The sequence below is a fragment of the Colius striatus genome, chromosome 2, assembly GCF_028858725.1.
Source record: "Colius striatus isolate bColStr4 chromosome 2, bColStr4.1.hap1, whole genome shotgun sequence".
In the NCBI taxonomy this organism is placed as follows: domain Eukaryota; kingdom Metazoa; phylum Chordata; class Aves; order Coliiformes; family Coliidae; genus Colius; species Colius striatus.
This window is the reverse complement of record NC_084760.1, coordinates 93,414,928-93,442,842: the sequence shown is the minus strand read 5'-3', so window position 1 is coordinate 93,442,842 and position 27,915 is coordinate 93,414,928. Positions and strand designations below refer to the sequence as shown.

Below are 27,915 nucleotides of genomic sequence, written 5' to 3'. Positions count from 1 at the left end.
CTTGCACATCCTATTGATTACACTTGAAGACAGCGAAATCAAACTCCATTTCCCTGCATAGTGAATGTTTTGCACTGATGACCAAACCACCACCCTTCCATCCATCAGGTTTGCAAGTGAAAAGGAAGATAATTACATCCCTGTTTCCTCCTTCTCCTTTTCCTGTGCATTCAGGTAGCAGCAAATACTATTACTTTTTCTCTCTCAAATCAACAAGTCCAACGTTTTTCTTTCCTTACGCTCACTTCAATTGTTATAACCCACTCTCCAGCCACAGTTCTCCTTCATGCACCATAACAAATGCCTTCCACTCTTAAGACTTTACTTTTGGAGCTGATGAAGATCTGCTGCTCTTATCATTTATACACCCTGCAACATAAATCCTCTCCTTATGAATGAAGGAGCTGTTGTACTTCCCGTGTGACACAAGGTAACTTGTTGCAACAATTTATTTCTGTGGTTAACAAAAGTCCCCATCCATATTAGGAATTTTCAAAGGCTAAATCTGTTAAAACACTGGGGGTTTTGTGTGGTTTTTTTTTAAAGCTTAATGAATAGGTCAGATACTTTTCTTACACACAGGTTTATTCTGATCCAACCACCAAAACGACAGAAAGCTGTCCTTTCTCTTGCGCAAAGTCAATGTGGCAGAAAGGAAGCTACTCACTGACAAACTGTAGTGAGTCTGTGCTTTCCCCCCTGCTCTGCCCCTTAAAGCATGGGTTACTGTGTGCTCTCTGAAAGAGCAGACCACTGATATACTGCTATATACCATGATATGTTCTTCCTACTTAAGAATTCCTTACTCTTCTATTGTAATCCCTACAGGTGCCTAAAGTGTTTCCACAATCATTAAAGCTTCCTACATTTGAGCATTAAATAACCCCACATTTCTAGCTAAATAATTCATTTTTCTTCCATTTTAGTGATTAAAATGTTGCACTTCTTCTTCCCTCCCATTTTACAAAATTTTCAGTATTGTACAAAAGCAACAATGTGACACATTAGCTCTAATATGCCACCTTTTATTGTGCCTGCAATGAAAAAAATAATCATGTATTTTTAGCTGACTGCTACACTGAACAATCGGATCGCAGCAGCCTGTTATTGTCACTCAAAGGAACGTTTATTTAACTAGATACAGTCATGAAAAATTACCTTACATTTTACAATTATTATTTTCTAGAGAAAAATGTCTGATCCATGCAAAATCCAAATATATCAATGTATTAGGACAACATCACAAAGTAGCTGCATCATGTTAAACTTTCCTTGGAGACAGATTGGATCAAGACCCACCAACATTTAGGGACATTAGAGCCATCCACAGTAAACTATGTCTCTCTATCAGACACCAGGGTGATTACAACAATGCAATGCTCTAAGAAAAAGGGCCTACTGTAGGAAGTCAAGTCTGTAATGATTATACTGTGCCCTACAAATGGATCCACTATGGCAGCTCCTTGCAGGGAAAGGAAACAGCAAGTTGGCACACAACAGCAGAAGAGAAGTTTAGGTCAAATTACTTACTGAGAAGTTCCTAAGAGTCATGTAGACAGGCTCACTTCTCACTCAGAAAGTATTCCTCATGCAGAAAAAAGAATTTCTGCATAGAGTAAAAACCCTGGGTGCTTGTGTCTGAGCAGCAGAAAATCAGAATCATGGGTGGGTAGGGAGTGCAGGTGGAGCAAACTAGCCTAAAGGCATTATTTGTGAAAGATAACCAAGCACTGAGTGGGCTCAAGGCTGCAGCATTCTCCTGGCAGTTCCTAATGTATTCCCCTGCGAGAAACTAGAGGCAGTCCAGGACTCTCTAGAAACCTTTGCATTCACCTTTGCAACTTACTCTGTACTCAATTGTTGCAGAAGGCCCAAGCGTTTTAGACCCAACACTGATCACTCAGCCCTTTTCAGAATGTGCCTCAAAATCAACCTATTCCTGCAGAGGTAGAACAAATATCACTGATTACCCTAACTCAGTAACTCCATCTCTGCTCTTGCAGGAACTAGGCAAATACGAGCTGTCATCAGGATTTTGGCTGAATGTTTGGGAACTGGAATGATGCTTTGCACAAAGCCTATCATGCCTTATTCGAGAGATGGCATGGGTGGCAGCAGAAAGTTTCAAGTCAATGCATGTGGTAGTAGCTATGGGTCACGTGGAACTAGCTCCTCTTTTTGCCCACCTGTCAGAAAGCCAGACCATATCTGGAGTGGGATGAGAGTAGGAAGAAGATTGGATGGAGGAAGACAGTATGATCAACTTTCCTCATCACTAATTGAACTAATACTGGTCAAAACATATACAAAGCAGAACTTGTGCTGAGGGAAAGTTCAGTCTCATCATTGATAGCTGGGTGGCAATTCATACACAATAGGCACAGTCCACATCATGCAAAGGATCCATGTGAAGCATCACATTTCTAGATCTGGGACTAAGGCAATATAAAACTATTGGAAACACACTTTTAAATCTTCCAGTTAGAGAAGATTAACAGCTGAGCCAAACTGCTCAGCAGGGAGAGAACATCAACATAGTTCTTATACTTCTCAAACGTCTGGCCCTAAACTATTTATAATGCTTCAATATTTTTTAACATACACAAATGGGCATTTTTTCTACTTATATCTTTCTACTTATTCTGTTTTGAACATACTGTCCTTTCTTTTCTAATGTACACACTGACCAACAGCAAGTCTTCACAGAGAACTGGCTGAATGACAGAGCCCAGAGGGTGGTGACCAATGGCACAGAATTGAGTCGGAGGCCTGTGGCCAGTGGAGTTCCACAGGGATCGGTCTGGGGCCAGTCTTGTTCAACATGTTTATCAACAATCTAGATGAGGGGACAGAGTGTACCCTCAGCAAGTCCACTGATGGCACCAAACTGAGAGGACTGGCTGATTCCCCAGAAAGCTATGCTGCCATTCAGTGGGATCTCAACTGGCTTGAGAGTTGAGCACAGAGGAACCTCATGAGGTTCAACAAGGGCAAGTGCAGAGTCCTGCACCTGGGAAGGAACAACCCCAAGCACAAGTACAGACTGCAGCTCTGCAGAGAGAGACGTGATTGAGTCCTGATTGATAGTAAACTAACCATGAGCAAGCAATATGCCCTCATGGGCAAGAAGGCCAATGACATCCTGGGATGCATCAAGAAGAGTGTGGCCAGCAGGTCAAGGGAGGTTCTCTTCCCTCTCTACTCTGCCCTGCTGAGGCCTCATCTGGAGACCTGTATCCAGATCTGGGCTCCCCAGCTCAAGAGGGACAGGGAAGTGCTGGAGAGAGTCCAGCGCAGGGCCTCCAAGAACATCAGGGGACTGGAATAATCTTTCCTATGAGGAAAGGCTGCGGGAACTGGGGCTGTTTAGTCTGGAGAAGAGGAGACTGAGGGGGGATCTCATTAATATTTACAAGTATATAAATAGTGGATGTCAGGAGGTTGGGACATCCCTTTTTTTCTATTGTATCTAGCAACAGGACAAGGGGTAATGGGATGAAGCTGGAACACAAAAAGTTCCCTTTAAACATAAGAAAAAACTTCTTTCCTGTGAGGGTTATGGAGCACTGGCACAGGCTGCCCAAGGGGGTGGTTCTTCCCCTTCCTTGGAGGTCTTCAAAACCTGCCTGGATGCGTTCCTATGTGACCTGAGTAGACTTGCTTTGGCAGGAGGGTTACACTAGATGATGTCTAAAGGTCCCTTCCAACCCTACCATTCTATGATTCTATGTTTCATCTAGTTCTCTTTGTCTTAGCATTTCATAAGTACTAATAATACGCCAGTCTGTGTAATTACATATGCTAGTGTTCTGTTCCTTCTGTTGAAGGACAAAAGGAGGAAGGCAGAGAAGCTGAAGCATGGACTTCTGAAAACGTTTAAGCACCTAATTGCTACTAAAGTCAAGGAATTTCAGGCCAAATCATGCCTTGGGACATAGTGAAAGAGCTGTCAGGTTATTTGATCAAATTCTGTCTTTCCTAGTTCAGCCTCACTGCCCTCCAGGGCTTTTGTCTATAATGAAAGTGAAACAGAAGATGAGGATTACAAATATGTACCAGAAAATTAGAATACTACAGGATATTAAAGAATGCTTGTCTGAAAAGTCTCTTTCCTGTGCTGTCATAGTTTATATTCCTCCCTGTTTAAGCAGTGCTAATGATACGTGCTGTGTTTTTTATGACTTGAGAGCAGAACTGGTCCAACAGCACACTAGCAAGTGCTTATTCTGTGCAACTATACAAGGGCTTTCAGGCTGAAAAGGACCAGCTTTTAGGCAATTAATCTCTTCTAAGTATAGGTTATAAATCTGTATCTGTCAACAGAAGGAAACATGTATTTGTGACCCAGCAGATTCAGGCCAAAGCCTTACCAAAGCTTTCATAAGCTTAAACTTGGCTTACTTTAACCACAGCTTTGCATAGAGTTACTAACAGATGTCTTCATCTGCCATTTCTTGATGTGAGATGGTGTATCTCCAGCTAGGCATGAAACAGACACCGTTACTTCAGCCACAGCTACTTAAATTGCCACAATCAAGTTTGTGATGGAATTGTCACTGTCAGAAGTCAGAAGAAAGGTGAGAAGGGAAACTTTTCCATGTTGGTCATCATAACCAGATATTACTGCCAAGCACCATCCTGGTTGGCTGTGGTGAAGAGAGGAGAGGCAGTGGTCAGTTCCCAAGATCGATCTGAGCTCATCTGTCAGCCTCTTAATATATAGAGCAGCTCTTGAGCTACTGATACATGGAATGATAGGATCTCTCTCATACTTTCTACACGCATAAAGGAATGAACATTGTGAACATATCTTCCAAGGAAGAGGTCTAAATATCACCACGAGCAGTGTAGCTACAACATGAGCTCAAGGTGTTCCACAGTCAGCAAAGCTCACAAGATTTTAGACTCCATTAGAGGTGGGATGCTACGGAAGAGGTTATACTGGCACTATGGAAATCAGTCATGTGCTGTGGCAGGTTCACCTTGGCCGGCTGTCAGATGCCAACCCAGCCATCCTCTCACTCCCCTCCACAGGACATAAGAAGAAAATAAGTTGAAAAAGTTCGTGGGTCGAGATAAAACAAAGCAAAATCATTTACCAATTACAGTCAAAGGCAAAACAAACTGGACTTGCAGCAAATAAATTTATTGTCAATTAAAATAGGTTTGAATAGTGAGAAATGGACAAATTAAAACACCACCTCCTCCCCTTATTTTCCCCTCTTTCATTGCTGCTTTCTCTACCTCCATTCTACTCAGAGCAGTGCAGGATGGATGGGGAATAGGAAGGGAGGTGTCAGTTCACAGCAGTTCCTCTCTGACACTCCTTCCTCCTGATGCTTTTTCCTTGATCTGTTGTTGACCATTCCATGGGCTGCAGTCTTTTGGAACAAATCTGCTCTAGCATGGGCTCTTTACAAGTTGCAGTTCCTGTCAGAAGTACTTGTTCCAGCACAGGCTCTCCATACATGTCTCTTCCAGTTGTTCTCACAGAGGTCTTCCCCCTTCCCTGCAGCCTTCTGTGGCCAAAACTTTGCCACCACCACCCCAATACATATGCTCTGGAAAAGAACTAGCAAGGAGCTACAGGGAAGGGTAATGACAGTAATTAGTTTTATGTGAGGACTCATGAGAAAGATTAGGAGGTCTAAGCTTCAAAAACATACAAATTATATGAGATGCAGGTTTCACAGAATCCCAAGGGCTGAAGGGATCTCAAAAGATCACCTCATCCAACCCTCCTGAATGGGGATGGTAGATGTATAGGGGGATAGATTGTAGATGTATATGCATTAGGAAACAGCATAGAGGTTAGACCTACTTACAAGTTCTTGTAAGGACAAGGTGAGATCCTGAAAGTTATATGGACAATGCACGATGTACTTTGAAACTGTTAAAGCAAACGCCTTATTTTTCAAACAAGTTAATGGGCAGCTTTCATCTGACCCAACTCCAGATATCTGCAAGGGAGACATCTTGATCTGAGCCAGTCATGCTTTGCAGTCAAACAAAAATTACAAAAAGAAATGGAGGCCCCCAGAGGGTGTGATTCACTTAACCTATTTTAGAGAAGATATGAGTCACATGCTGGTAGTGCCTAATTCCTCCCCACAGATTATAATGGCAACCAACTCAGATGCATGCACAGGTAGATGAATCCCATCTACTACATCCAACAAAAGGAACACTTGCCATTAGCTATTTTGACTAAACAATAGTAACAAAAATTATCTCCTGCTTTGGTACATCAGCTAGCTAATCAACCCCTTTAGGTGGAGTTTTGCTACAGGCAGGTTATTGCACTCAACTCTCTTCGTAACAGATGAAACATCCAATACTGGATACAGTGTGAGGTACAACAGAACAAGGACTTTGCTCTGCAGGATTCTTGTGCTCTCAGTGTAGAATACAGCCATGTTATTATGGGTACAGAGGGAAGATGGGACCTAAATTATGGTTTATGATATCCTTGTAACACCAATGCATGTATTTTAACTTATCTTTGCCATTCTTCCCTGTTGAGAAATAGAAGTAAAGATGAGTTCTTTGTTCCAGTCATTACAGTTTATCAAAATGACCTTGGTCCTTGCCTGAAGGCTTTGCAACGCTGAAGAAACGCTCTCACAGCAGCAGGAAGATCTCTAAATTTGATGTTTCTAGCTCTTTTCATATTGCTTTTCTTCTAGAGGGTATCTTTTTCCAACATGACAGTGTTTGCATGGCTCAGATGAGGCCTGTTGCTAAGAAACAAGTCCCAACTGTGCCTTTAAAACTCTGACTTTAAACATACAACTCAAGGAAGTATTTTTCATTACACTGTATTGTATGTTTTTATTAAGATTTCTTTTAACTCAGACCTGACCCTTGGGGTTACATTTCTTTCATAGCCTTCTGGCACAGGACCCATTCTTTTTGCTGTCCCTCCAGTGCCATGGTCATCTATACAGTTGTATAATTAATATATTTTTAAATGTTACATTTTGAGGTCACAGTAAGGCCCCATTTTGAACACAATTGTGGTGTAAACAAAAGAAGGTGTAAAAGGAAGGAATATGGTGCACTCTACTTACTTCAGGTATCTTTTAATACTAAACTACAAAGCACAGGACAAATCAGTGTTCTTTGAAATGGCAACTCCAGAGTGCATCTGTGCTTGCTTGGCTTTGGGTTTCTTATCATGTACTCACTAAAACAGGGTGAAATCTCCCTTGTCTACACAAGACAATGTGTAGCTTTCACAAGCATAAAGCAGACTATACGACAGCATGAGGAAGCAACTAGCACATACAGACTGCCTCATCCATCCTACTCATTCATTGCACTTCCACTAATGCATGGCACATACAACACCTTGCTTCCTGGCAAAGTCCAGAAGTGATGGAGCTCATTCATTAAAAACAGTTTCCTTGGAAGAGATTAATGTGGGGGGCGCCTTCTCTGGACAGTTCTGCCTTGGCACTTAGAGAGTAAATGAGCGCTGAAAGAATATCTGGTGCATTGAAAGCACTGTGTAGAGAGTAGAGCATATACACACTTTGGCCAGATTTTCAATTGTACTAGATGATCTCTAACGGTCCCTTCCAACCCCTGCCATTCTATGATTCTATGTATACCGATATTTCAGATAATACATTGAAAAGAATTCTTTTATTCCTTGCATTGGTAATACTGAGAGTGGACTGAAACTGCAATGAATAATTAGTAAAAGAAGGATTCACTGTGTCATTGCTGAGCAGGAGTGGTTCCTAGGAACTAATACTTGGTCTGAACTCCATTCCCGGCTCCACCACAGGTTTCTTTTAAGTATCAGCTGCACACAGCACAAAGAGGCAGATCCTACTTTTAACCACATTGCCTTAAATCTACCATCCAAAGTGGTAATACTGGGGCTTAATTCTGATAGAAATGAGAATTTCTACGTTGATACCCTTGTGCATAGGAGTTATTTGGATCACAATGAGTTGGTAACACTGAACAGCTTATGGCTGAAGAGAGCTCCCTACTCTTCCACCTGCACCTGTGGCTCGGGTTCAAGCTCTGCTTTGCACTTGTGCAGCTAGCTACACCTCTGCAGCCTGGGTGTAAAAATACACTAGCCTTCTGTAGCAGTATCCAGTGTAAGGAGCAGCTCTGAAGGCACAAAAATCAGGTCACCAAGTACAACTGACCAATGTAAACAAGAGGGAAGTTAGATCACCTCTGAGAGTCAGTTTCAAAGGACTGCCAGCAGAACCCATTTCAATGTTGTTTTTGTGGGATGTGTGGGAGGAGCAGAGAGCAAGTGAAATAAGTACTCAGGTGCAAGTCAATGTATAAAATTACCTTCTGGCTTTTAAAAGAGAAAACAAGAGAGCATTTTTGTACTCACAATTGCCAATGATTGTAGTTACTGTGCTCTTTTCTCTGTTACATAAGACAAGGAACCATCCCACCAGCTCTCTGTAGCCACAATGAAATTTCAGTAGGAGGGGAGAAAAAAAATCTCATGATGCTGCATTCAAAATCCTGTGTTGTGTTTTTTTATTAAAAAAACCCACAAACAACTAAACCAAAAACTAGTATTTTTCTTCTAAAATTCCTGCAAAACCTCCTCTGTTATTGATTAGTTTATTGGGTGTAGAGCTAAAGAACAGAGACATGCAGTAAAACTCATTATCATCCTCACAATACAGATAGGAAGATCTGTCAATGCTTTCACAATTAAATAGATCAAGAGAGATAATTTAACAGCCTAGTCCAGAGAATTCATATGAACTACATTGTCTAATTAGATTAAAACTAATGCACCTACTTCTCCGATGGATTATCCAATAACCAACCTGGTGCAAATGAGTTCAGAAACAGGTCTTTGTAGCAATCACTTCACAAAGACAGAGAGAAAGTATGGGGAACCATGTCAATCCCACAGCTGGAAAGGGATTTTCTTCTGGTTACACTTCATGAATGTCTCAGTTTGTGACCCACCCTTTCTCACAGTCCTAGACAGCAACTCCAGACCAGGACACAGGGCAACAAGATTGCATGTCCCTACAGCTCCTTTGTGCATGCAGATCCAAGGAGGCCCAGACATTCTTTTAGCTAGAATTTAGTTTTCAGAGTCTTAAACCAATTTTCAGGGGAAAGGAAACATGAAGCTTCCTGACTGCAAAACAGTGTTTGCAAGAAGACATGAAAAAAAAAATTCATTTACAGGGAACATAAATGCATAAATCTTGATCAAAGATCTCGATAAATCTTGATCTTTGATCTTACCATAAAGAACCTAGTCCTGACCACTGTCAGTGAAAGAGGTCTGACTATATGGGCCTCTCCAGATAGTGACTTCTATGCTGTCAAGTTGACATCTCCTCTCCCCACCACAGCACAGCAAATACAATGTTGGATATTCACACACAAAAATATCATGTTTATGGAAATCAAATTGTCATGGCAACAGAAGAGGTCTTGCAAGTACTTTAAAAATAGCAAATTAACAAAACCCATTTATGAAATCTAAAATCCATTCTTTTATGAATGCACTTAAACAGATACAACAAATGGTTTTCTACCTACCTAAGGAAGAAATAATTTAAATCCAAGACCTTACCTTGCATATGTAATAGATATATGCACAGAGATAAATATCTACTTTAATCTTAAAACAGCAGATCTGCTTCATCTGGACAGTGTTATACTAGTGTGATAATTGAGCTTATTTACTCCAGGTAAAATATTTTCAGATAAATATTTATCATTCATACTTTGTAATATGACTCAACTTTTTAACATAGCAGACTTTTAACAATATCTCTCTATAATCTAGTTTATTAATCTTCATTAAAATCTCATCTCTTCAAAGGTTTATAACACCTAAAAATGTACAAACAGGCTCCTTAAAAACAACATTTTTATTTGGTTCAGTTGAAATTTTTTCCAACATAACATCAAGAATAATTTGACAATTTAACATTTGCATTCTTTACAAACTTGCTTGAGTTATAACTGAAACAAAATTATTATCCACAAACTTGGAGCATTTGTAAGTTTTGTGTGGATATTCATCAATGCCTGTGGCAAACTGAGAGCTCAGCCTAGATAACTGACAAGCTGGTGAGATGATGGGTAACTATCTGTGATATGTTTAAATTCATATTCCCAAAGATAGCAGCCGTAGTCCCCTGCACAGTTCCATGTGTAAGTAGCATTATTGAAGCTAGAAATGTGGTATGGGTCAAACCCCTGCAGTGAACATGACTATGTTTCCAGGAGTTCCTCTATTGATCATATTCACTCTTCTCCTCTAGCAGTATTTGATCATGATCCATTCTGGGAATATCCTTTGGGTATGCTCATACTGGAACTTTAGTGTATTCACAATCAGCTTTCATCAGTCATCTCATTTATATTTACTAGTCTGGATAATTTCATGATCATATGCTTAAAGATATGACCATCTATGGTTTTGTCTAGTCTGGCAGAGTGTAATTCAGTTAGCAATGTATATGCTTTTTTGATTTAAAAGCTCAGTATAATATTGCCAACATCCAATTCCAAAAAATATTGAATCAGGTTCTCCAAAACTGAGATTTTTTTAAATGAAATTCATTCTTTCAATTCTCCTTCCCTGTCCCATCCTCCCCTCTTTTTGAAATGGGATCATGTCTTCAAATCCTGCTCCAAAGCTATGAGATTTACATTTTTTTATCTTCTTAAAAGCAGAGGTTTTCATCTAATCAAGAGACTCAAGCAACAGGGTTCTAAGGAAACACCAAATATTGTCAGGACTGCATTGCTAGGCCTTTTGAGGGGCTATCAAGTAGTAAGAGAGAAAATTTGGCCTGTAACTCCTTTGACCTTTGAGCTGGTTTTATAATAAGGACTACTTTGCTGGAGAAAGGAGGGTGAGAGCAGCTTTGAGTGGTAAGATGGAGATAAAACAATCTGTGGAAAAAAGTATTTTAAATCAAATATTCAAGTTCCATCTACTCATTTTTCTGTGATTCCACGTGCAATGAAACCCAGTAAATTTATAAGATCAGAAATCAACAAGTGAAATAGAACTAGGCAGAACAACATGTGGTTTTCTTCAAGCTTTTACAATACTTTCATTTTGGGGCTCTTAGTTAATATATATGTTCAAAAACCCTTGAAATAGTAGGAACAGGGATTCACTCCTTCACTTAATGAAAAAGCTCCCATTCTTCAGCAGAACCAGGGAAACAGGTTTCACACTTCTGCCATCTCTAAAGCATGCTCAGTCAACACAAACTTTTTTTTCTTGAGTGAGGTTACACTTGTGCTTATGTCACGTCCTGGGTCTGACTTGTATTCACTGATGCCTAAAGTTGCTGTGTGCTGCTGGCTCCAGATCTCTGCTAAGGAACACTGCTGCTACACCAGCTTCCTGATGTTTGCATCACACAACTGCTGCAGCTCACAGACCAGCATCTAAAAGAGAAATGAGCTCTGACCGCAGATTCAGGTAAGATGTTGGACTGTGAACTGGCTGCAGCAGAGGAGTGCATTCCCTTTAGCTTCCCCTGCTGTTGGAGCAGTAACTTCCAGCAGAAGTCCTGTAAGGTACAGCTCACGTTTTTAATTGCTGATAAGGTTTGACAGATACCAGAACCTTTATACTAGTAAAACAGGTACAACACTCTAAATTGGTTTACCCTCTTCCACATTATGGGCTGGAAGGTACGTCCTCTGAGATGCAGCTGAGGCCTCTGGGTTTGTCTAGTTTGGAGAAAAGGAGGCTGACAGGCCAACTCTTTGCTCTCTAATGCTTCCTGAGAAAATTAAGTGAAGAGGGAGGTGCTGATCTCCATGGTATCCAGTGATAGGACACATGGGAATGGTTCAAAGCTGTGTTAGGCAAGGTTCAGACTTGACATTAAAGAATATTTCTTTACCAATAGGATGGTCAAAAATTGGAAGGGGCTTCCCAAAGAGGTCGTCGATGTCATAAGCCTGTCAGTGTTTAAGAGGCACTTGGACAATATCCTTAATAGGCTTTAACTTTTCGTCAGCTCTGAAGTGGTCAGGCAGCTGGACTAGATGATTGCTGTGGGTCTCTTTCAACTGAAAATGTTCTGCTCTATCTTCATTGATCAGCATCTCTGCACAGGGCTACAACCAAGTCCATATATATCCACTGTAGCACTGCAACTCTGTAACATTGAAGTTGGAAAGTTCTAAAATGAAGACAAGTCCAAAGACAGAAGAAACAATGTTTTATGTCAGATTGAGTTTGTATCTCATAGAAAATAGGAAGAAAGAGTCTTTTCTCTTTCCCTTTTACATGTTACCTTTGAATGAAAGTTTTTCATAAGTGAATTGCAAACTCCATTCTCTTTTACAAACTAAGGGACTAATTCAGAATCCCTTTAAGATCCAATCACTTGTTTCTGTACAAAATCCAAAATTGTTTACAGATTCTAAAATCCACCTTTGTGCTTTATGCCAGCTGCTGCCACCTACGGGCATGATTGTGTTCAGGGTGCTGCATGTGATTTGATGGGTTAAAAACAGCCTAAGGAACTTGGTTTCTGCTTCCCACACCTCCCTCTACTACCCTGACCAGCTCCACAAACTCTCGATGTTCTTTTCATGGTGGAACAGAGATAAAATGGCAGAATAGCTGCAGGCAATGGTGCTTTCTCACCATCTGTAAATCTCTCCAACACCTGATTCAGAGCAGGAACAATTCACCTCCATCCTGCAATCCAGATTAGACAAAATTCATCCATCAAAAGGATTTTCCTCACCCAAGTTATTTCTGCCTTCAGATCCCTTCACTCCTTGCCTTTCTTTCTGAAAGAAGTTCCAGTTCTTTGGCTTTCTCACAAAATCTCTCAAAAGGTACCTTCTCATTCTGAGCTTGATTCTGTTTTTCACCATGTCACACCCTTCATCTGGAATAGCTTTCCAGACTCCTTAAAATTCAATTGGTTCACTTGGCCATTTAACAGCTCTTCTGTGTGCTCCCACCTTAGCTCTTAATATTCAAGTACATCTGTCCAAATTGCATAAAATGACAAATGAGACTGCAAAATGCTGAGCAAACCCTGTCTTCTTACGTGTTCATTAAGTAATGAATACTCGAGGAGAAGTACTTCAAAAACAGCAATGAACAAAAATCAGTGAAGAAAAACGTCACTGGCCACTTCTTTTGTCTTCTATTTTGATAGTAACAGAAGGCGTGAGGGAGGGGAGAGAAACTTGTTTGTATTTAAGTTGGTCTGTCACTGTCAGCAATTCAAAGGCAGCAACACTGGGTTAATGCACAGCTTGACAGTGAAATAAACCACAAAGACATTACGAACACAAGTGGAGCTCAACAGCTGACTTTTACCAACTACAAGCAATGAAGAGCAAAACAGGACCAAAGAACATAAACAGTACTAAATATTTGGACTGTGACAGAGGCTGTAATCAAGAAGAAGGTGTTGCTGTGCTATTGCTGTGTATGCCCGTAACTGCGTTTGTTAAGCACAGGCCAGGCGAGGATGATAAGAAGGCATGTACCTATGTGATCACTATGGCTAAGCAGACAAACCCAAGGAGGGGATACAGAGTAAAACACAGGAAAGGGAGGAAGGAGAAGAATACATAAAGTATTCAGGCAAGAAAAGGGCTAAAAAAAATACAGCTGCAAGGCAGGTAGCAGCTTTCTTCCTAAAATACATCAGAGCATGCCATTGGACACTGGATTAAAACTAAGGGGCCACGCCAGACCCCTCAGTAGAGATGAAATCCTATTGGCTTTTTGCTGATCAGAGACACAGGCAGGAGTTGTCCTATACAAGGAGCTACAAACTTGAAATAATTTGGCATTATTCTGATCGTAAATTACCTGTGAACAACTTCTGAGATTTCTGAGCTTGTTTGTCATTCTGGAGAGATGGTCCAGATATTTCATGACAAAAAAACATTCAAGACTACCCTGTGCTGGCAAGACTGTTGAGTTACTGTTCAATATGATCAGCCAAGTAAGTTACAGAAGACATTTAAATCTCTGTTTAAAAGAAAAACAAAAATAAAAAAAAAACAAAGGGGAGAAAATCAATGGCTTTCTCCATACTGACAAGAATAGGACCTGCAGGACTAGAAACCTGCAGATTCAGTTGGTTTTGTGCCCAATTTTACTTCACCATGAAGAATATCTACAGCACAGCCGATACCACTGCTACCAGCAACGGAGCAGTAACCTGGATGCACACATTTTGTCAGAGGTCTCCTTTCCTACCCTGCACAAGCAGATTAAAAAATCACTATAAAGAGCTTCTTGATCCTTTTCAGTGGAAAACACAAAACCCAACAAAGTGAAGTCTACTGACAGCAAACAACAAATCACTTATTTCTGCAGACTACCACAGGTGTTTGAAAGCCTCCATTTCTTTTCTGCAATGTTCATCCTACAGCAGATAAGAACACGTGGGGTTTTTTCCCTGAAATTCTTTGTTTCAATCATGAACGCAATGGATGTTTGCTTGAGGCATCTATTTACCATTCCAACAACAAAAATAAAAGAGGCATTGCTAATTTTATGCAGATCTCATCCTTGCAGCTTTCGGGAATGTCAGGAGGTTGGGGTATCCCCTTTTCCTATTGTATCTAATGACAGGACAAGGGGTAATAGGATGAAACTGGAATACAAAAAGTTCCATTTAAACATAAGAAAAAACTATTTCATTGTGAGGGTGAGGGAGCCCTGGCACAGGCTGCCCAGGGAGGGGGTGGAGTCTCCTTCTCTGGAGGTATTCAAAACCCACCTGGATGCGTTTCTGGTGTGACCTGATCTAGGCGGACCTGCTTTGGCTGGGGAGTTGGACTAGATGATCTCTAAAGGTCTCTTCCAACCCCTACCATTCTATGATTCTATGAATGTTGTGTTCTGTATTACTAGTCAGCTCCTTGGAAAACTCATTATGCCTAAGACAGCCACGGCTTCTAGTGAGAGCTTTCTGCAGATGCTTTGTTTCTGCAAATCATGCATTAAAAGCATATTTACACAGGTGAGGTCCAGCTCTTGAACTCTATCAGAACTGAAGCAGAATAAACAGATGGCAGTGACATGGAGCTGACATATCCTGGAACAGGAGAGCGGTACACCACAGAAGAGAAAAGTTCAGTGGGTTGGGAATCATCTTTCTTTTTTGAGGCTGTCACTCATGATCTCCTCCACTGGCTATTTCATGGCACATGGGTGGCTGCTCTCCTATCTTGCACTAGCATAATTTTATACTACGTATTTCAATTACTCCCCGCATAAAAATAGTAAACATGTAAAATTCAGGCTATGATCCAAAAGTCCACCCCCTTCCTGACAGGAGGGATTAATCTTGGAGAATACCTCATACTTTCAGATAATTCCCCTCACATCTCACACTTCCTTCAAGTTCTCCCCCTTCATTTTCCCCCTCCCACACATGTGATGTTGAGGGAAAGAAAAATGGGTAGGATGGAGGGCAAGATTCCTATGTATCAGCTCAGGGAATGACAGGGAGCCAGATCTTCTCCCACGCTGACTGGCACACGGCAGCTCCAAGAGAACACAGTCTGCCAGCTAAAGGGCATGGCCAGCCCCTTCTCTCAATTGCCATCTGCAGCACATACCGGCTGGAGGTGCACACTGCTCAATCCTGCAGGAACTGAAAAAGAGAGGATACACCACCATTTATCTCTGATGGTGACATCATCTTCCATTCTACAGAGCTCATCATTGCAAGATTTGGCCCCAAAGCCTCAGAGGCTGCTCCAGAAGCCCTAAGCCAAACTAGAAGTTAGAGTGCCTGAGGCACAGAATGCCTGCCTCGGAATGCTGGTAGCCAATGGCCCAATGGCTTTTGTCACAGTACTCACTGAGAACAGCAGCTCCCTTTTCTCCTGTTCATACTACCTGCTCCTTTTACGAGCCTGAGCTAGGGACATCTTTGTACAGCTCAGTCCTGCAGCCCCATCAGATGCAGATGCGGAAAACTGCATCAGACCATGGAAAATTGTGATCCAGGATGTTTTCAAGTGGTTGCATCTATCACAGTTAGCAGTAGGCTGTTCCTCAGATTACAAATAGATTGGCTAAATAAGCTTTTTTAGGTTGTATTTGGTCTTAATTTTAAGTTTTTGCAAGGCAAAAGTTAACATATCCCCTGGGTATGAAAAATTTCCTATGAGTCTTTTGTAACATATATGCAAAGAGTAATTAAAACCAAGTTTACAATGCATCTTCAGTTCTGGGCTACTGCGTAAAGCCCTGAAAATTAACCAACCGAAAAAAACAAACTGACTATAAACAAAGAGAAAGTGTTACTTCTCCTGTCCAAATAGAGTACTACTCCAAAACAAAAACACCATAAAGGAAAAACAAACTGGATGATTAAAATCGTCAGATATCATCCTCACAGATGACTTCCATAACATCGGAAACATAACTAAAAATGTAGAGGCTTTTCAGATGCTGAGAAACTGTCTATTTAGTAGCCTGCATCAGAGCAGAAGTTCTAGTTCAATATTACTGGTTGAGGTACTGGGCTAAGGAGGTACTAATGAGCATCTCAAATGCACCACTCTCAAAGCGGTAGAACATTTGGTTTATTCAGTCTTGTCCGTTTTCTTGTCTATTCTGGTGGCTTCTGACCCTTCACTGCAATTGCACTGCAGAGTCTACCTGTGAATGACAACTATGTGCAAAAGAGATGAGGAATGAATTCAGGGACTGAATTTCCAGTACCACCTAAACACAGTCACACTCTCCACCAAAGTAAGCAAAATATCCAGCAAGCCTGTGAAATATCATTTTGTGTTAAATCCGGACTACAGGACTCGATAGGAATGTTGCCATTTAGTTCACCAGGAACAGGCTCACATCCTAGACATGAATCCTTCACACCACCACAAATATTATTTATTTCACAATTGTTTCTCAGTTAATCGAGGTGGCTGAAGTGTGACAATGACACAAAGATCTCTTTTTACCCTGATGGCTCCTGTCAGTATATGTGTGTTCCTCCCGTTTCCCTTGAATGCAGGCTATGTGATATATGACAGAATATGGCTGAGACTGTAAACAGCTGTGTTCTAGATGGGTATATGTGTATCTCTAAGCTTTCTATCAAAACACATACATTATTAGCTGCTTTATTAAGAGAATGCTTCATTTGTGTATGGAGTGTCCACTGTGCTGTGCATTCAGAGTTTTGGGTGCATCTCCAAAACAATGCTTTTCACCAGCCTGTGACAATGACACGTGAAAGGACTTAATTTGTAACTTGTTTGTTTTGCTACTTTTACAACAGAAAATCAGAAGGAACAGTGGTGTAAACAGACAGAAAATACCACTGAAATCAGTGCATCAAAAGGAAAGCAAGTTTAATTTTCTGCATGTTAAAAAGAACCCAAAACTGGAATTAAAACAATTTGTGGCAGGTCCAGCCAATCGGCAATAACACAACCAACATGGCTGCGAAGTCCCAACTCACTTCACAAGCTTTCAAGCCACTGTGGTCTGGGAGCCCTATACACCCACCTTTAGAAAGGAAGCACGAGCTGCTGCCACTCATCACTGAGCTCTTCTGTGACAGCGAAGGCAGGCACACCATTGCCTACCTCCAGCAGCCATACAGCTGCAGCCAGAGCAGAGCACCAGGCAGTTAACCAGTTATGGCATGAGAATGGCTTATCTACCCTCCAGGATGAGGGGAAAACACTGATGGGTTCTAGTGTGCTATGAAAAGCACAATAGTAGGAAGTAAAAAATCATTCAAATGAGCAAAAGGGCATCGTAAGTCAGGTCTTTTTCATGTAGGTCTACACTGAACGTGTTGTGACCTCAACACCAATGGAAAACTAATTCACTTTGAAAGCTCTGGCTTCAAACATCTCTCTCTGAAGACAGTGGGAAATGAAGTGCTAAATAACAATAACCTGAAAGCCCGTGAAACCACTAAACTGCAGAGTTTGTTTGATTCATCACCTCAGGTTCTTCAGGTGACTGCACACAAGGGATGTCCAAACAACACACCTGAACACACAGCATTGTGTCTGGAAGCACACATGCCAATGCCATTCTTTCCACAGGAAAATTCTGAGGTATTTCAAAAGGTGGAAGTTTTCTTCTGGAATAGATCCATAGCTCCAGAGCAAATGCAATGGAACAGCAAAAGCTTGTACACATACACAGCGTACCACTCCAACTTAGGTAACACTTTAATCAGAAGAACTTTAAGAATTTCAGAATCATTAAAGAATTAAGGCACCTGAAACACTCGAGGCAATTAAGGGCAGGGCAGCAGCTTTTAAAAACAGGGCAAGCTAGGAGACCCTTCTCTACCACAAAGGTGCCTTTTGCAGTGGGCAGAGTAGAAGAAAGGGGTGGCTAGGAGCAGGCTATGAGAGACCTAAGGTATGAGCTAATGTTTTTGTGTTTTGTTTGGGGTTTTTAAAACATTATTATTTTGCTTGCAAGTTAGAATGCTTGTATTTAGCCTTCGGTTCAAGGTGCCTTTGTAGTGTTCAAACTCAAGGCTCCAGTTGCAGTAAGCAAGTCTATTCTAATTCAAAAGATAGAAATACGGAAGAGATTGCAGCCGCAGCTTTAGGGATGTGTTACCGAAGTCACTCACTAGGGACTTCATAGTGAGAAACTGTGAATCCCCAGTTTCTCCGGACATCGGTTCTTTACGGTAGTGGTACGGGATCAACGTTTTTCAGGAGTCTCCTTAAGAAACTCGGGAAGAAGGGCTCTGAAAGTTCGCCTTTGCCGGTGAGTGGAGTGGTCACTTTGCGTCTCGGTCCTCTGACTAAAATTAGGGTTCGCGAGAGCCGCAACTACTGAAGCCCTTTCCCTAAACCGCACGACTCCCAGCGCCGGGCCGCACCCCGCCTGTAAGATCGGGAAGCGTGGAGATGCTCAGCCTCTCCGAGGCCGGAGATGGGTCACACAGCCAAGCCCCGCCGGGCAACTGCCCCTCGCCTCGGCGATGGGTCCCCGCCAGCCGTCCCACGAAAACACACACTCCCTGCCGCTGCGCGCTCCTCGCTCCTTCTCGCAAGCAGCATGACGGCTGCAGCAGATCCCGCACCTCTCGCGGCGCGCAGACGGCGCTTTTGAGGGACGGATGGCCGCGGGGCCGCTCCTCGGGGAACCCGCGGCGGCGGCGACCTCTTCCCGCTCCTGCCCCAAAACTTTCTGCCGGGGCGGAGAGGCAGGCTGCCCCACTTCCATTCCTGCGGCACCGTCGGGGAAAGTTGCCGTCGCCAAGGCAGACCCCGGCTTCCCGGGCGGCTGCGCGCAGGACCGCGCCGGCCCGGGCGAAGTAGCGGCAGGTGTGGGGAGAGCTCGCCCCGCTACCCCGCGCTTGGAACACCCGCCCCGACCGCACGGCGGCGGCCGCCCTCCCGCCGCGCCCGAGGGCTACGGAGCTTCTTACCCAACCCTGGCACGAAGGTGTTGAGAAAGAGGCAGATGACAGCGACGGGGAACGGCATGTAGGGGATGGCGGCGCGCAGGGGACCCTTCTTCTCCCGGACCTGCACCACCACCCCGCTGGAGGGGGCGGCCCCGCGGCTGGGCTCTGCGGTCGCCGCGCTCTCGCCGTCTTTGGGGAAGGGATCCATGGCCGGCGCGGCCGAGCCTGGCGCTGCCCCGGCGGGCTGACAGCTCTCGCGGCGCGCGCGCGCTCCCGCCGCCGCGCGGCCCCCTCCCTTCCCCCCGCCCCTCCGCGGGCTCCCGCCGCCCTTCCCGCCCAGCCGGCCCCTCCGCCGGCTCCTTCCCCGCCCCTGTCCCGCTTCCAGCTCCCGGGCACCCGCGTCGGGCTTCCCGCCTCATCTTACCCCGCGGCCGGTCACCGGCGGCGGCGGTCAGAAGCGGCTCCGCGCCCCTGAGTCAATTCGAGCCACCCTTTCCGTTGGGGCTGCACGGCCCCTCACTCAGCCCCATCTCCGCCCTCGGCCCGCGCGCCGTCACCGAATTTGGGCATCTCGTCCGAAACCGGAGGGGTGACGGTAGGCAACGGCGGGGAAGGCCGGTCGGGGTTCCACGCCCTGCCCCTCGGAGCGCTTCCCGGGCGCGGCTCCATAGTGGGCCGACTGAAGCGGACAGCCCTCGGCAGCGCTGCTGCTGCTCACCCAGACCCCCCCCGGGAAGTGAGGAGGGGGCAACCAGCTCTTCAGTTTGATCCTCGGGAAGGGGAAAAGCCCTTTCAGTGAGAGAGAGCGTAGAAGCGGTGAAAAAGAATGCCCTGTGCGGTTGGGAAAATAGCTGCACTCTGAAGGTGTAAGAAAAGGTGTAAATTAAACCCTCACTGCTTTATTATTGGAAAAACCCTGCTGTAAGGGAGAAGAGGAAGAAAAGGGAGGAGAGCCACGAAAATTAGAAAGAAGATGAAAGAAAAATGCACCCCTGAAATGGTAATTGCGGTCTGGGACAGTGTGAAAATTTATCTTGACTCACATCAATACCACTAGATGAAATATCCCTTTGTAAAGCTAATAATTATTGTCCACTACACACTTTCATGGATGAAACCGTGATAGAGCTTGAATGTGTCTGTATTTTAAAATGATGACCAAGTTGGTCATTGCAGACAGGGTTCAGCAGGGAAAATATTAAAGGCATTAATCATGATACAAAGTGTGTGACACACAGGATTTTTGCATAAGAGATACAGAGAAGCCCGTGTCTTATTGTGCATTTCAAAGCTGCTTTGTTTTTTGTGGGTGGTTTTTTTTTTTTCTGAGGAAGTCCTGCTCGGAATTTAGACCCCAACAGAAAAATCTTGAAGCACTTTGTTTATGCTATTGGAATGCCACCTGACAAAGACATGATTCAACACTTTGATCCATTTAGTTACAAATTAGTGTAACGAAGTTAGTACAATGAAGAAGTTGGGCAAACTAAATGACACAGATGCAGAATCCTGTTCCTAGATTCCTTTTTTTTGCAGTAGCTGTATTTTGAAGCATAAAAACAACAAAGTTCCATGGGAAAAAAAACCACTTACTTTTAACAACAGGTTTTCTTTGCTTATCTTCCAGATGCCTTTCATCTGAAAAAAAAATCTCCCTACTTCTTTTTTTTATTAAACACATAGTTTAAACAGGCATCTGGAACATATTAGCCAACTTGTCTTGGCTAACTTTTTTTGTGGTGATGTTTATTTCTACCAAAATAGTTCATGACAGTCTAGTCTATCCCCTAGACATAAAGCTATTGGAGGGTTGCATCTTTCTCTTCAAAAGATCTGATGTAACTGATGTGAATTCTGTTTTTCTCTGCTGGTTGATCAAAATACAGTCAGATGAAGAAATCTTCGTTATGAATATTGACTAATTAGAGCCTGTACAAAGCAGAATCTGCAGCTAAAACACTATCAATATTATCAGGCTTGGACAGATAATGACTGATAAATTATGATGACTGGAAATCATCTGTGGATGAGTGCACATTATCTACACCGAAAGCAAGTAAATGACCATTGTGAGAGTAGCCCAAATAGAAAATTAAGGACAAAGATTAATTAAAACAATATTTTCTCAGAAATGCTTAATAACAGGTTATGTTTTTATGGAACAATTCCTCGGAAGATCTCAAAGCGTTTGACAAATGTGAGCTCATTTGTTTCTTGAAGAACAGTTGGCAATAGGCTTGCTCTACCTGCTGTTAAAATGCAGCCACTTCTAGACTGAGCTGCAACATTAATTCTGCGTTGCTGGTGTTCATGGAAGTTCCCAGGCGCCTAAGGCAAAAGTTATGACTGACTCAGAGTCTATTAAAGATACCATCGTGTAACTAGCTGTGACATTTCCAGGCTTCTCTAAACAAGTGAATTGGTGGCAACATTACTCTTCTGTGATTGTTTCACGCTCCCCAAGTGCTGCATGATAACCATGCAAACCATCTCATACTGACATGGCTGTGCTGCGTGCTTTGCCATTACTCAGGAGACAAGATTCTATGTGCTGAAGAGCTTAAATGAGGAAAGACAGCTGTTAACAAAAAAGGTATGCTTGGACCTATGTAAAGAAATGTGACCTGAGGCTGGTTTGGGTTTTTTTGAGAAAAATAAGGTTATAATTTATAAAAAGTAGTAATATTTGTATTAAGAATACTTAGATTGATCTTTGAAATATTCATTTCAGTTCTCAGCATGAAAGCAGCTCACAAACCGGTATATGTAACATTTTTTGTCTTAGACAAAAAAAAAACCCCTGTTTAAAAAAACAAAGCAGCCAAACCTGAATTCAAGTGGTGTTTCAGACCACAGAACTCCCTTGGCATGCCACTGTAGCACCAGTGCATTGACATGCAGGGCTGGGACCACGTCCTCCCCAAGCCTTCTCCAGACTCCTTGCTGTAGTAGTGCTGCAGGAGGCAAGCACTGTCAGACTGAAGACAAGCATTGCAGCTGTGCCTCAGGCACTTGGTAATCTGCAGCATCATCAGTTTAGATACCTGCTCTTTCAACAGATATCCAGGAGGTCAAGGTATTGTAGTTGGCCCAGGTGGCAGCAAGACTGCAGGACCTCCTACAGATGCGGGGACTTTTCACACTGTTGTAGCTCTTAAAACCAAAGAAGTCTGGCCTCTGACTTTTCTAGTCTTGAAAACAGTACCTGTAGTTACCAGGTCCTTGATAAGCAAGCATAAACAGATAACCTGCTTGTGACATAGCCTTGTCTCAGTATCATCAAGGCTTCATCTGAACCTTCTGTTTGATAGAAGCTGGTAGTTTTATTGTGAAGCCTTTGTGGATATTTATATTGCATGTGAATTTTCCTGTGGGAAGGATATGCTGGAGCTTTGATCAGCATCCTGAGAGTTTTATGAGGCAGGCCTGGAAGAGTCCAACATGTAGCTCTTGACCACAAAATTCCCAGTCAGAGGAGACTAGTCTATCCGAGAGCAGGAGAAGACATTTATGTTATGCTCTCTATCTCACTTTCAAGGAGCTGGGAGATGAGATTTTATGAGTGTTTTTTCTCTATTGGTCACAGTAGATAAATAATCTGTATTTCAAACGTTTTGCAGGTACTGGGCAGTTTTAGTTTTACACCAAAGGGTAAGGGAAGTGCCCAAAAGGAACTTCAAGATCAACTATTTGTATGACTTTGAATAACTTTTTCTCCTTCCCCTGCTTGTACTAGTATTTAAATTTGTTCTTATGCAGTCCATGGGGAATTAGAGTTCCTACAACAGGGAAGGATGATGCCTCACTGTTAGAGTGTTCAGAGGGCTGGGCTCACCGCAGCTTGCCTCCGACTTTGAAAAGGGAGAAAAGCTGCAAATCGGATATTGGTGACATACCTACAGTAACCAGGGTCCATCTCTTTGAAATACACCCCACTCCTGACCTGGGATCCTTTCCAGCCTTCTTAAGTATCGTACTAGCATGTTGAGAGATACAAAATAGACTCAAACACAAATCAAATTAGAAGTGTTATTAACAAAGACAATAAGGAGACAAGTAGAGCCACTGCTCAATGACAATCCCTGGGGAGCAGAAGGAGCCCTGCAGTCTGCAGTCCACCACTGTAAATCCAGCAATGCTCCACGTACTGTGACTGAAAGTGGAGGTTGATTCCAGGACTCCATCTTGCTCCTAACAGAAAAGACCAATTAATTTCATTCCTGTGGAGGAGGTTAGAGTTACAGGATCGTAGATGTGACAGTCATTAACAAATCCATTGTATTGGCTGACATTGAGTCTAGGGAGCCCTGTTTCTTCAGAGGCAAATGTACCTCTGTGTAGAGGAACAGTTTATCATGAGGTACTGTTTGTGGCATGTGTAGACTCTGTTCTGGCTGGACTGTTGTGACATTGAGACCTCATAAATTGTTTGCATCTGCCAGATGTCAGTCCCATGAGATTGCATTTGACTCAGTGGGCTCTTCCTGGTGCGAGGGAGAGCTACTCTTGTTGCATGGGTATATCCTGCACATGCAAGATTCCAGACTAGCTTTGTTGCAGACTTCAGAGGGACATTTTAAAAATAAAACTGGAGTCTTGTGACCAGTCTGGTGGAAATCCTGCACTGATTCCCGTAGGAGTGATAGTAGCCTCGTATTTATCGATTCATCTTCTGTTGCATGAGTTTGTCAAAATAACAGGAAATCTTACTCTTTCCATAAGTTTCTGTTAGCCTAAGAGTCTTAATGGTGGCATTTGCAGCCATGGCCTGCTCTCTCATGAGGGTATGTGATGCTACCAAGATCACCAAGGAGTGCTTGGGACTCCAGCACAATCTGTTCCCCTGCCTCCTGCTTTCCTTCCCAGGCTTCTGCTTAAGCAGCCCTTTATCTTTACAGCCTGTGCACAACCAATTGCAGCCATTGCTATGAAGCATGACAGTCTCTCTCATCACTGACAGTCCTCATGTTTTAATGTACATAGCTGTTTTCATTTCTTCCAAGGTCATAGTGTTCATGTAGTTGTTCTTCCAAACGGCTTTGGCCTGTTACACATTGACCTCCACGTGTTTGCGCCAAGCTTTGTAACATCCCCTAACCTTGCCCAGTGTGAACTGTATTGCTCAGAGGGAGAATATCCATAGTAAGTAAATCCTCCCAACACAAGAACTGGGAGAAGATAATTGGGAAAATCTAGCCCTATCATAACAACGACATGATAAGTGAGGAAAGAAGACAGGCATCAGAGAAATATAGTTAGACATACTGGCGTGTCCTAAAGGAATTCTGCAAGTGCAAGATTTTTTCCCATGTTCAGTGTCATGCACGGTGCCCTGAAAGTAGAACAAAAACCCAAGTCACAATAGCTGCAACTCCATTGGGCTCCAGGAGCCCAAACAAAACAACATCTGTTAAATATGCAGTGATACTGAAAGGCACATGGTTCTTCTCTACTGTTATCCACATTTGAAGTCTGGTGCCAGCCACAAGAGCTGCTCTCACATCAGCATGTCAGACTTGTCTAGCACTGCCTTGTTACAGAGGATGATTTCTAGCAGCAACTTAAATGTTTGTCTTGGAGTTTGAGAAGTGACCTTAAGCTAGAGCAGCCACCAGCTCAGAGTTTGTGACTTAAATTCTCTAGCCTCAGTCTTTTGACATTCCACGTTTTCTAAGAAATATGAGATATGAATGGAAACCTGGAGCTCAATCCCTTGATGACTGCATCCCAGATCTATCCTGTTGATAATTCTCTGCCACTGAAGTAATCTTCTTTGTCTTCATCTTTCTCTTATTCTTCCCTGTCATTAATACTTTTATTGGGAACAGTCTTGAATGACAAAATTTAGAGGCAGACCCTAACTCATCTCCAAACATTCCCAAAAAACTGTGGGGAAGAAAAGGAGTGACTTGGTTTGGTCCTTGGTCCAACTTTCATACTATCTGTGGGTTTTTTCTCATTTCATTTCTATCATTGAAACAAACATAGAAGACACCAGGAAGGCTATAGATTCCTGCTATTACACCAGCAGCTGCCAGTGTCATATGTGATGAACTTGTGACACTTTGCATTGTTGCTGCTTTTGAGAGTTCTTTTAACAGTTTTGGATGTTTCTGTCCCCATTTGAGCTTGTGAAGATTCACTTTAACTGTTGAAAAGTTTCTTTTTGTTTTTTTTCTCTTAATATAACCTCATTTCCTTGTTTTACCGACCTTTTCTCTGTGTAACTTTTTGCCTTGCAGCATAGCACAGACCACTTTGTTATTCATCTGGCATTCTTGTACACTTCCATCGTGTCCTTGATTTAAGCAGTCTTTTCCTCTCCAGCATGAAGTAATTACTGATCACAGGCATTATATGATGATGCTGGGCATTTGCTTTTTGTGAACCACATTTGCACATCTTTTGAATAGCTCCTGGTCCACTGCTTTTAAGGTGCTTCAAACAAAACAATCCCATTTACCTAATGTCACCATGTAAGTTCCTTATTGTAGTCAGCAGGGAGGCAGGTCCTCAGATCTTTCAGGAATGATCAAGTCTGCTTAAGTTGAGCATCTGTTTATCTGGTTAAGACTAGGAGGAACCAATAGGAAATATTGAATACCTTCATCCATTTGGCATTCTTAAAGAGCAACAGAACTGCAGATCAGAGATATACTAGTCTCTGTGGAAGAGCACTAATGAGCAGGAACAGGCAACTAAAAATATATAGTAGGAAAATATCCTGTCTGTATAGTGAAGCACCTCAAATTTAAGGTGCCCGAAAGATTAAGCAATCCTCGAAGGTAAGTAGGAATGGATTACTGGGCAGATCTTCGTGGGTTTAGGGTATCTGAGTTCTTAAATATGCTTTCCAGTGTGAGATGGGGCAGGAACCTTTGTGTATAAACTATTTTCTCATGGATTATGTCTGAGGGAGTCACATCACGATCTGTGACTTGAGGACATCATTGGATAACTACAGCAAATCTGTCCTGCCCTGCCTTAAATGAAATTACTCCTCAGATCATTTTTTTTTTGCCACTTATATAATATTTTTTGTTTCTCAATAAAAGCTGGTTCAGACAGGATTAAATGTTATGTGTTGCAAGACAGCCTTTTCAGAAAGCTGTGAAACAGAAAAACATATGTTGCTCGCCTTTCTTGAGATCTGCTTGAATCGTGATGCCGGCAGAGGCTGATTTCTCAGTGTACATACATTTTGATCCTGGAAAAGGGTACCCATCTCTTTGACAGCCGTGAGGAACACAAGCCATTACTTACCAAAACAAGAACAATGGAAATGCATGCTTTTTTCCTACTGTTCTAACCCTTTCCTGGAGGGATCACGTTTAAAAATGAGTTAGAAGTCCAAAAGTATGGGCTATTTGGTCCTTGTTTCTATGCTGCAGTTGCCCATAGCTTTGTAGTCTTAGTTCGGTGGAAATCAGCAGCTACTCTCACATGGATCATGTCTGACAAGGTGTGAGCCATAAGCACTGACAGTTAGTTCATGTATTTCCAGTGGGATGATAAATTTTATGCATGGAGTATAAAAAGCTTTATATTCTTTTAAATGTGGCTACCTATGCTCTGGTCTGTGTTGAAGGCTTTTCTCCAGCCCTTTGAGACAGCAGTAGATCTCTGGTCTGTTCCAAGGCATAGATATCTTCATCAGGAGTTTAAGAATTTGAACCAGACTTGCTGAGAACAGATGAAAGATTTTGCCTGATCTCCAGATCACTGATGGGCTGTGAAATGTCAGGATTTCAGGGTTTTTTTTAGTTATATAACCCAATGGACTTAAAATTTTCCAGCAGGGGTGAGACTTGGTGAGTAACCATCTTGTGAGCTACAAGGAGATCTATTTGGTGTATAAAAACCCATGTAGAATCTATGCCCTCTGCTGCCTCTCAGCAGGTGTTTTGTTATGTTCAAGAGGGAGAAGTTTTATCTATAGACTGGCAAATACTTACTGAAACTTGAACATTCTCTGATGCTGCCAAGTCTTTCTGCCTCTCATGAGCAAGGTAGTGGACTTGATTTTCTGAGTGTACTGGCTCATTTTCCAAAAAGTACATCGACATGCAACAGAGTGCTACAAATTGTAGCAATGTTCCATGGCAATTAGGAATTAAAATAGGAGAAAAATGGTATTTTTAAGGCTGTTCAATAAAAGAAGAAATTACAAAGCTTCACTTGAAGCATAATGCACCCAACTAATGCTGGCAAGAGTTGAACACGTAAAAGTGAAGATTGTCATAATGACACACACACATACAAAGAATCTCAAGGGCCGGAAGGGACTTAGAAAGGCGATGGGAGCAGATGTTGGCACTGTGCAGAGGGACCAAATGTCCTGTTGTAAGTGAACTCAAGGAAGGCTGTGTGGGAAGAGAGGCCAGTTCTTCATTTTGTTTTACCAATTTATCTAACTGTAAAAGAGTTTTTATGCTACAAACATGTAATCAGTCTAAAACACTGCTTGCTGAGACATATTTGTTTTCTTCTTGAGGTCCATCTACTTCTTTCCCACCTCTCCTGCTGG

The 27,915-nt window shown here is 42.6% G+C and overlaps 1 protein-coding gene across 2 annotated transcripts in view; it reads right to left on the bottom strand.

Moving 5' to 3' along the window:
• Positions 1–19,619, bottom strand: part of STUM (stum, mechanosensory transduction mediator homolog) — a 49,552-nt gene extending 29,933 nt beyond the window's left edge. For both annotated transcript variants that reach the window (XM_061990163.1, XM_061990162.1), the window contains exon 1: positions 19,410–19,619. In XM_061990163.1, coding sequence (XP_061846147.1) covers positions 19,410–19,596 — 187 coding nt within the window. In that variant the 5' untranslated portion in view covers positions 19,597–19,619. The remainder of the gene's footprint in view (positions 1–19,409) is intronic.
• Between the last annotated feature and the right edge of the window lie 8,296 nt (positions 19,620–27,915).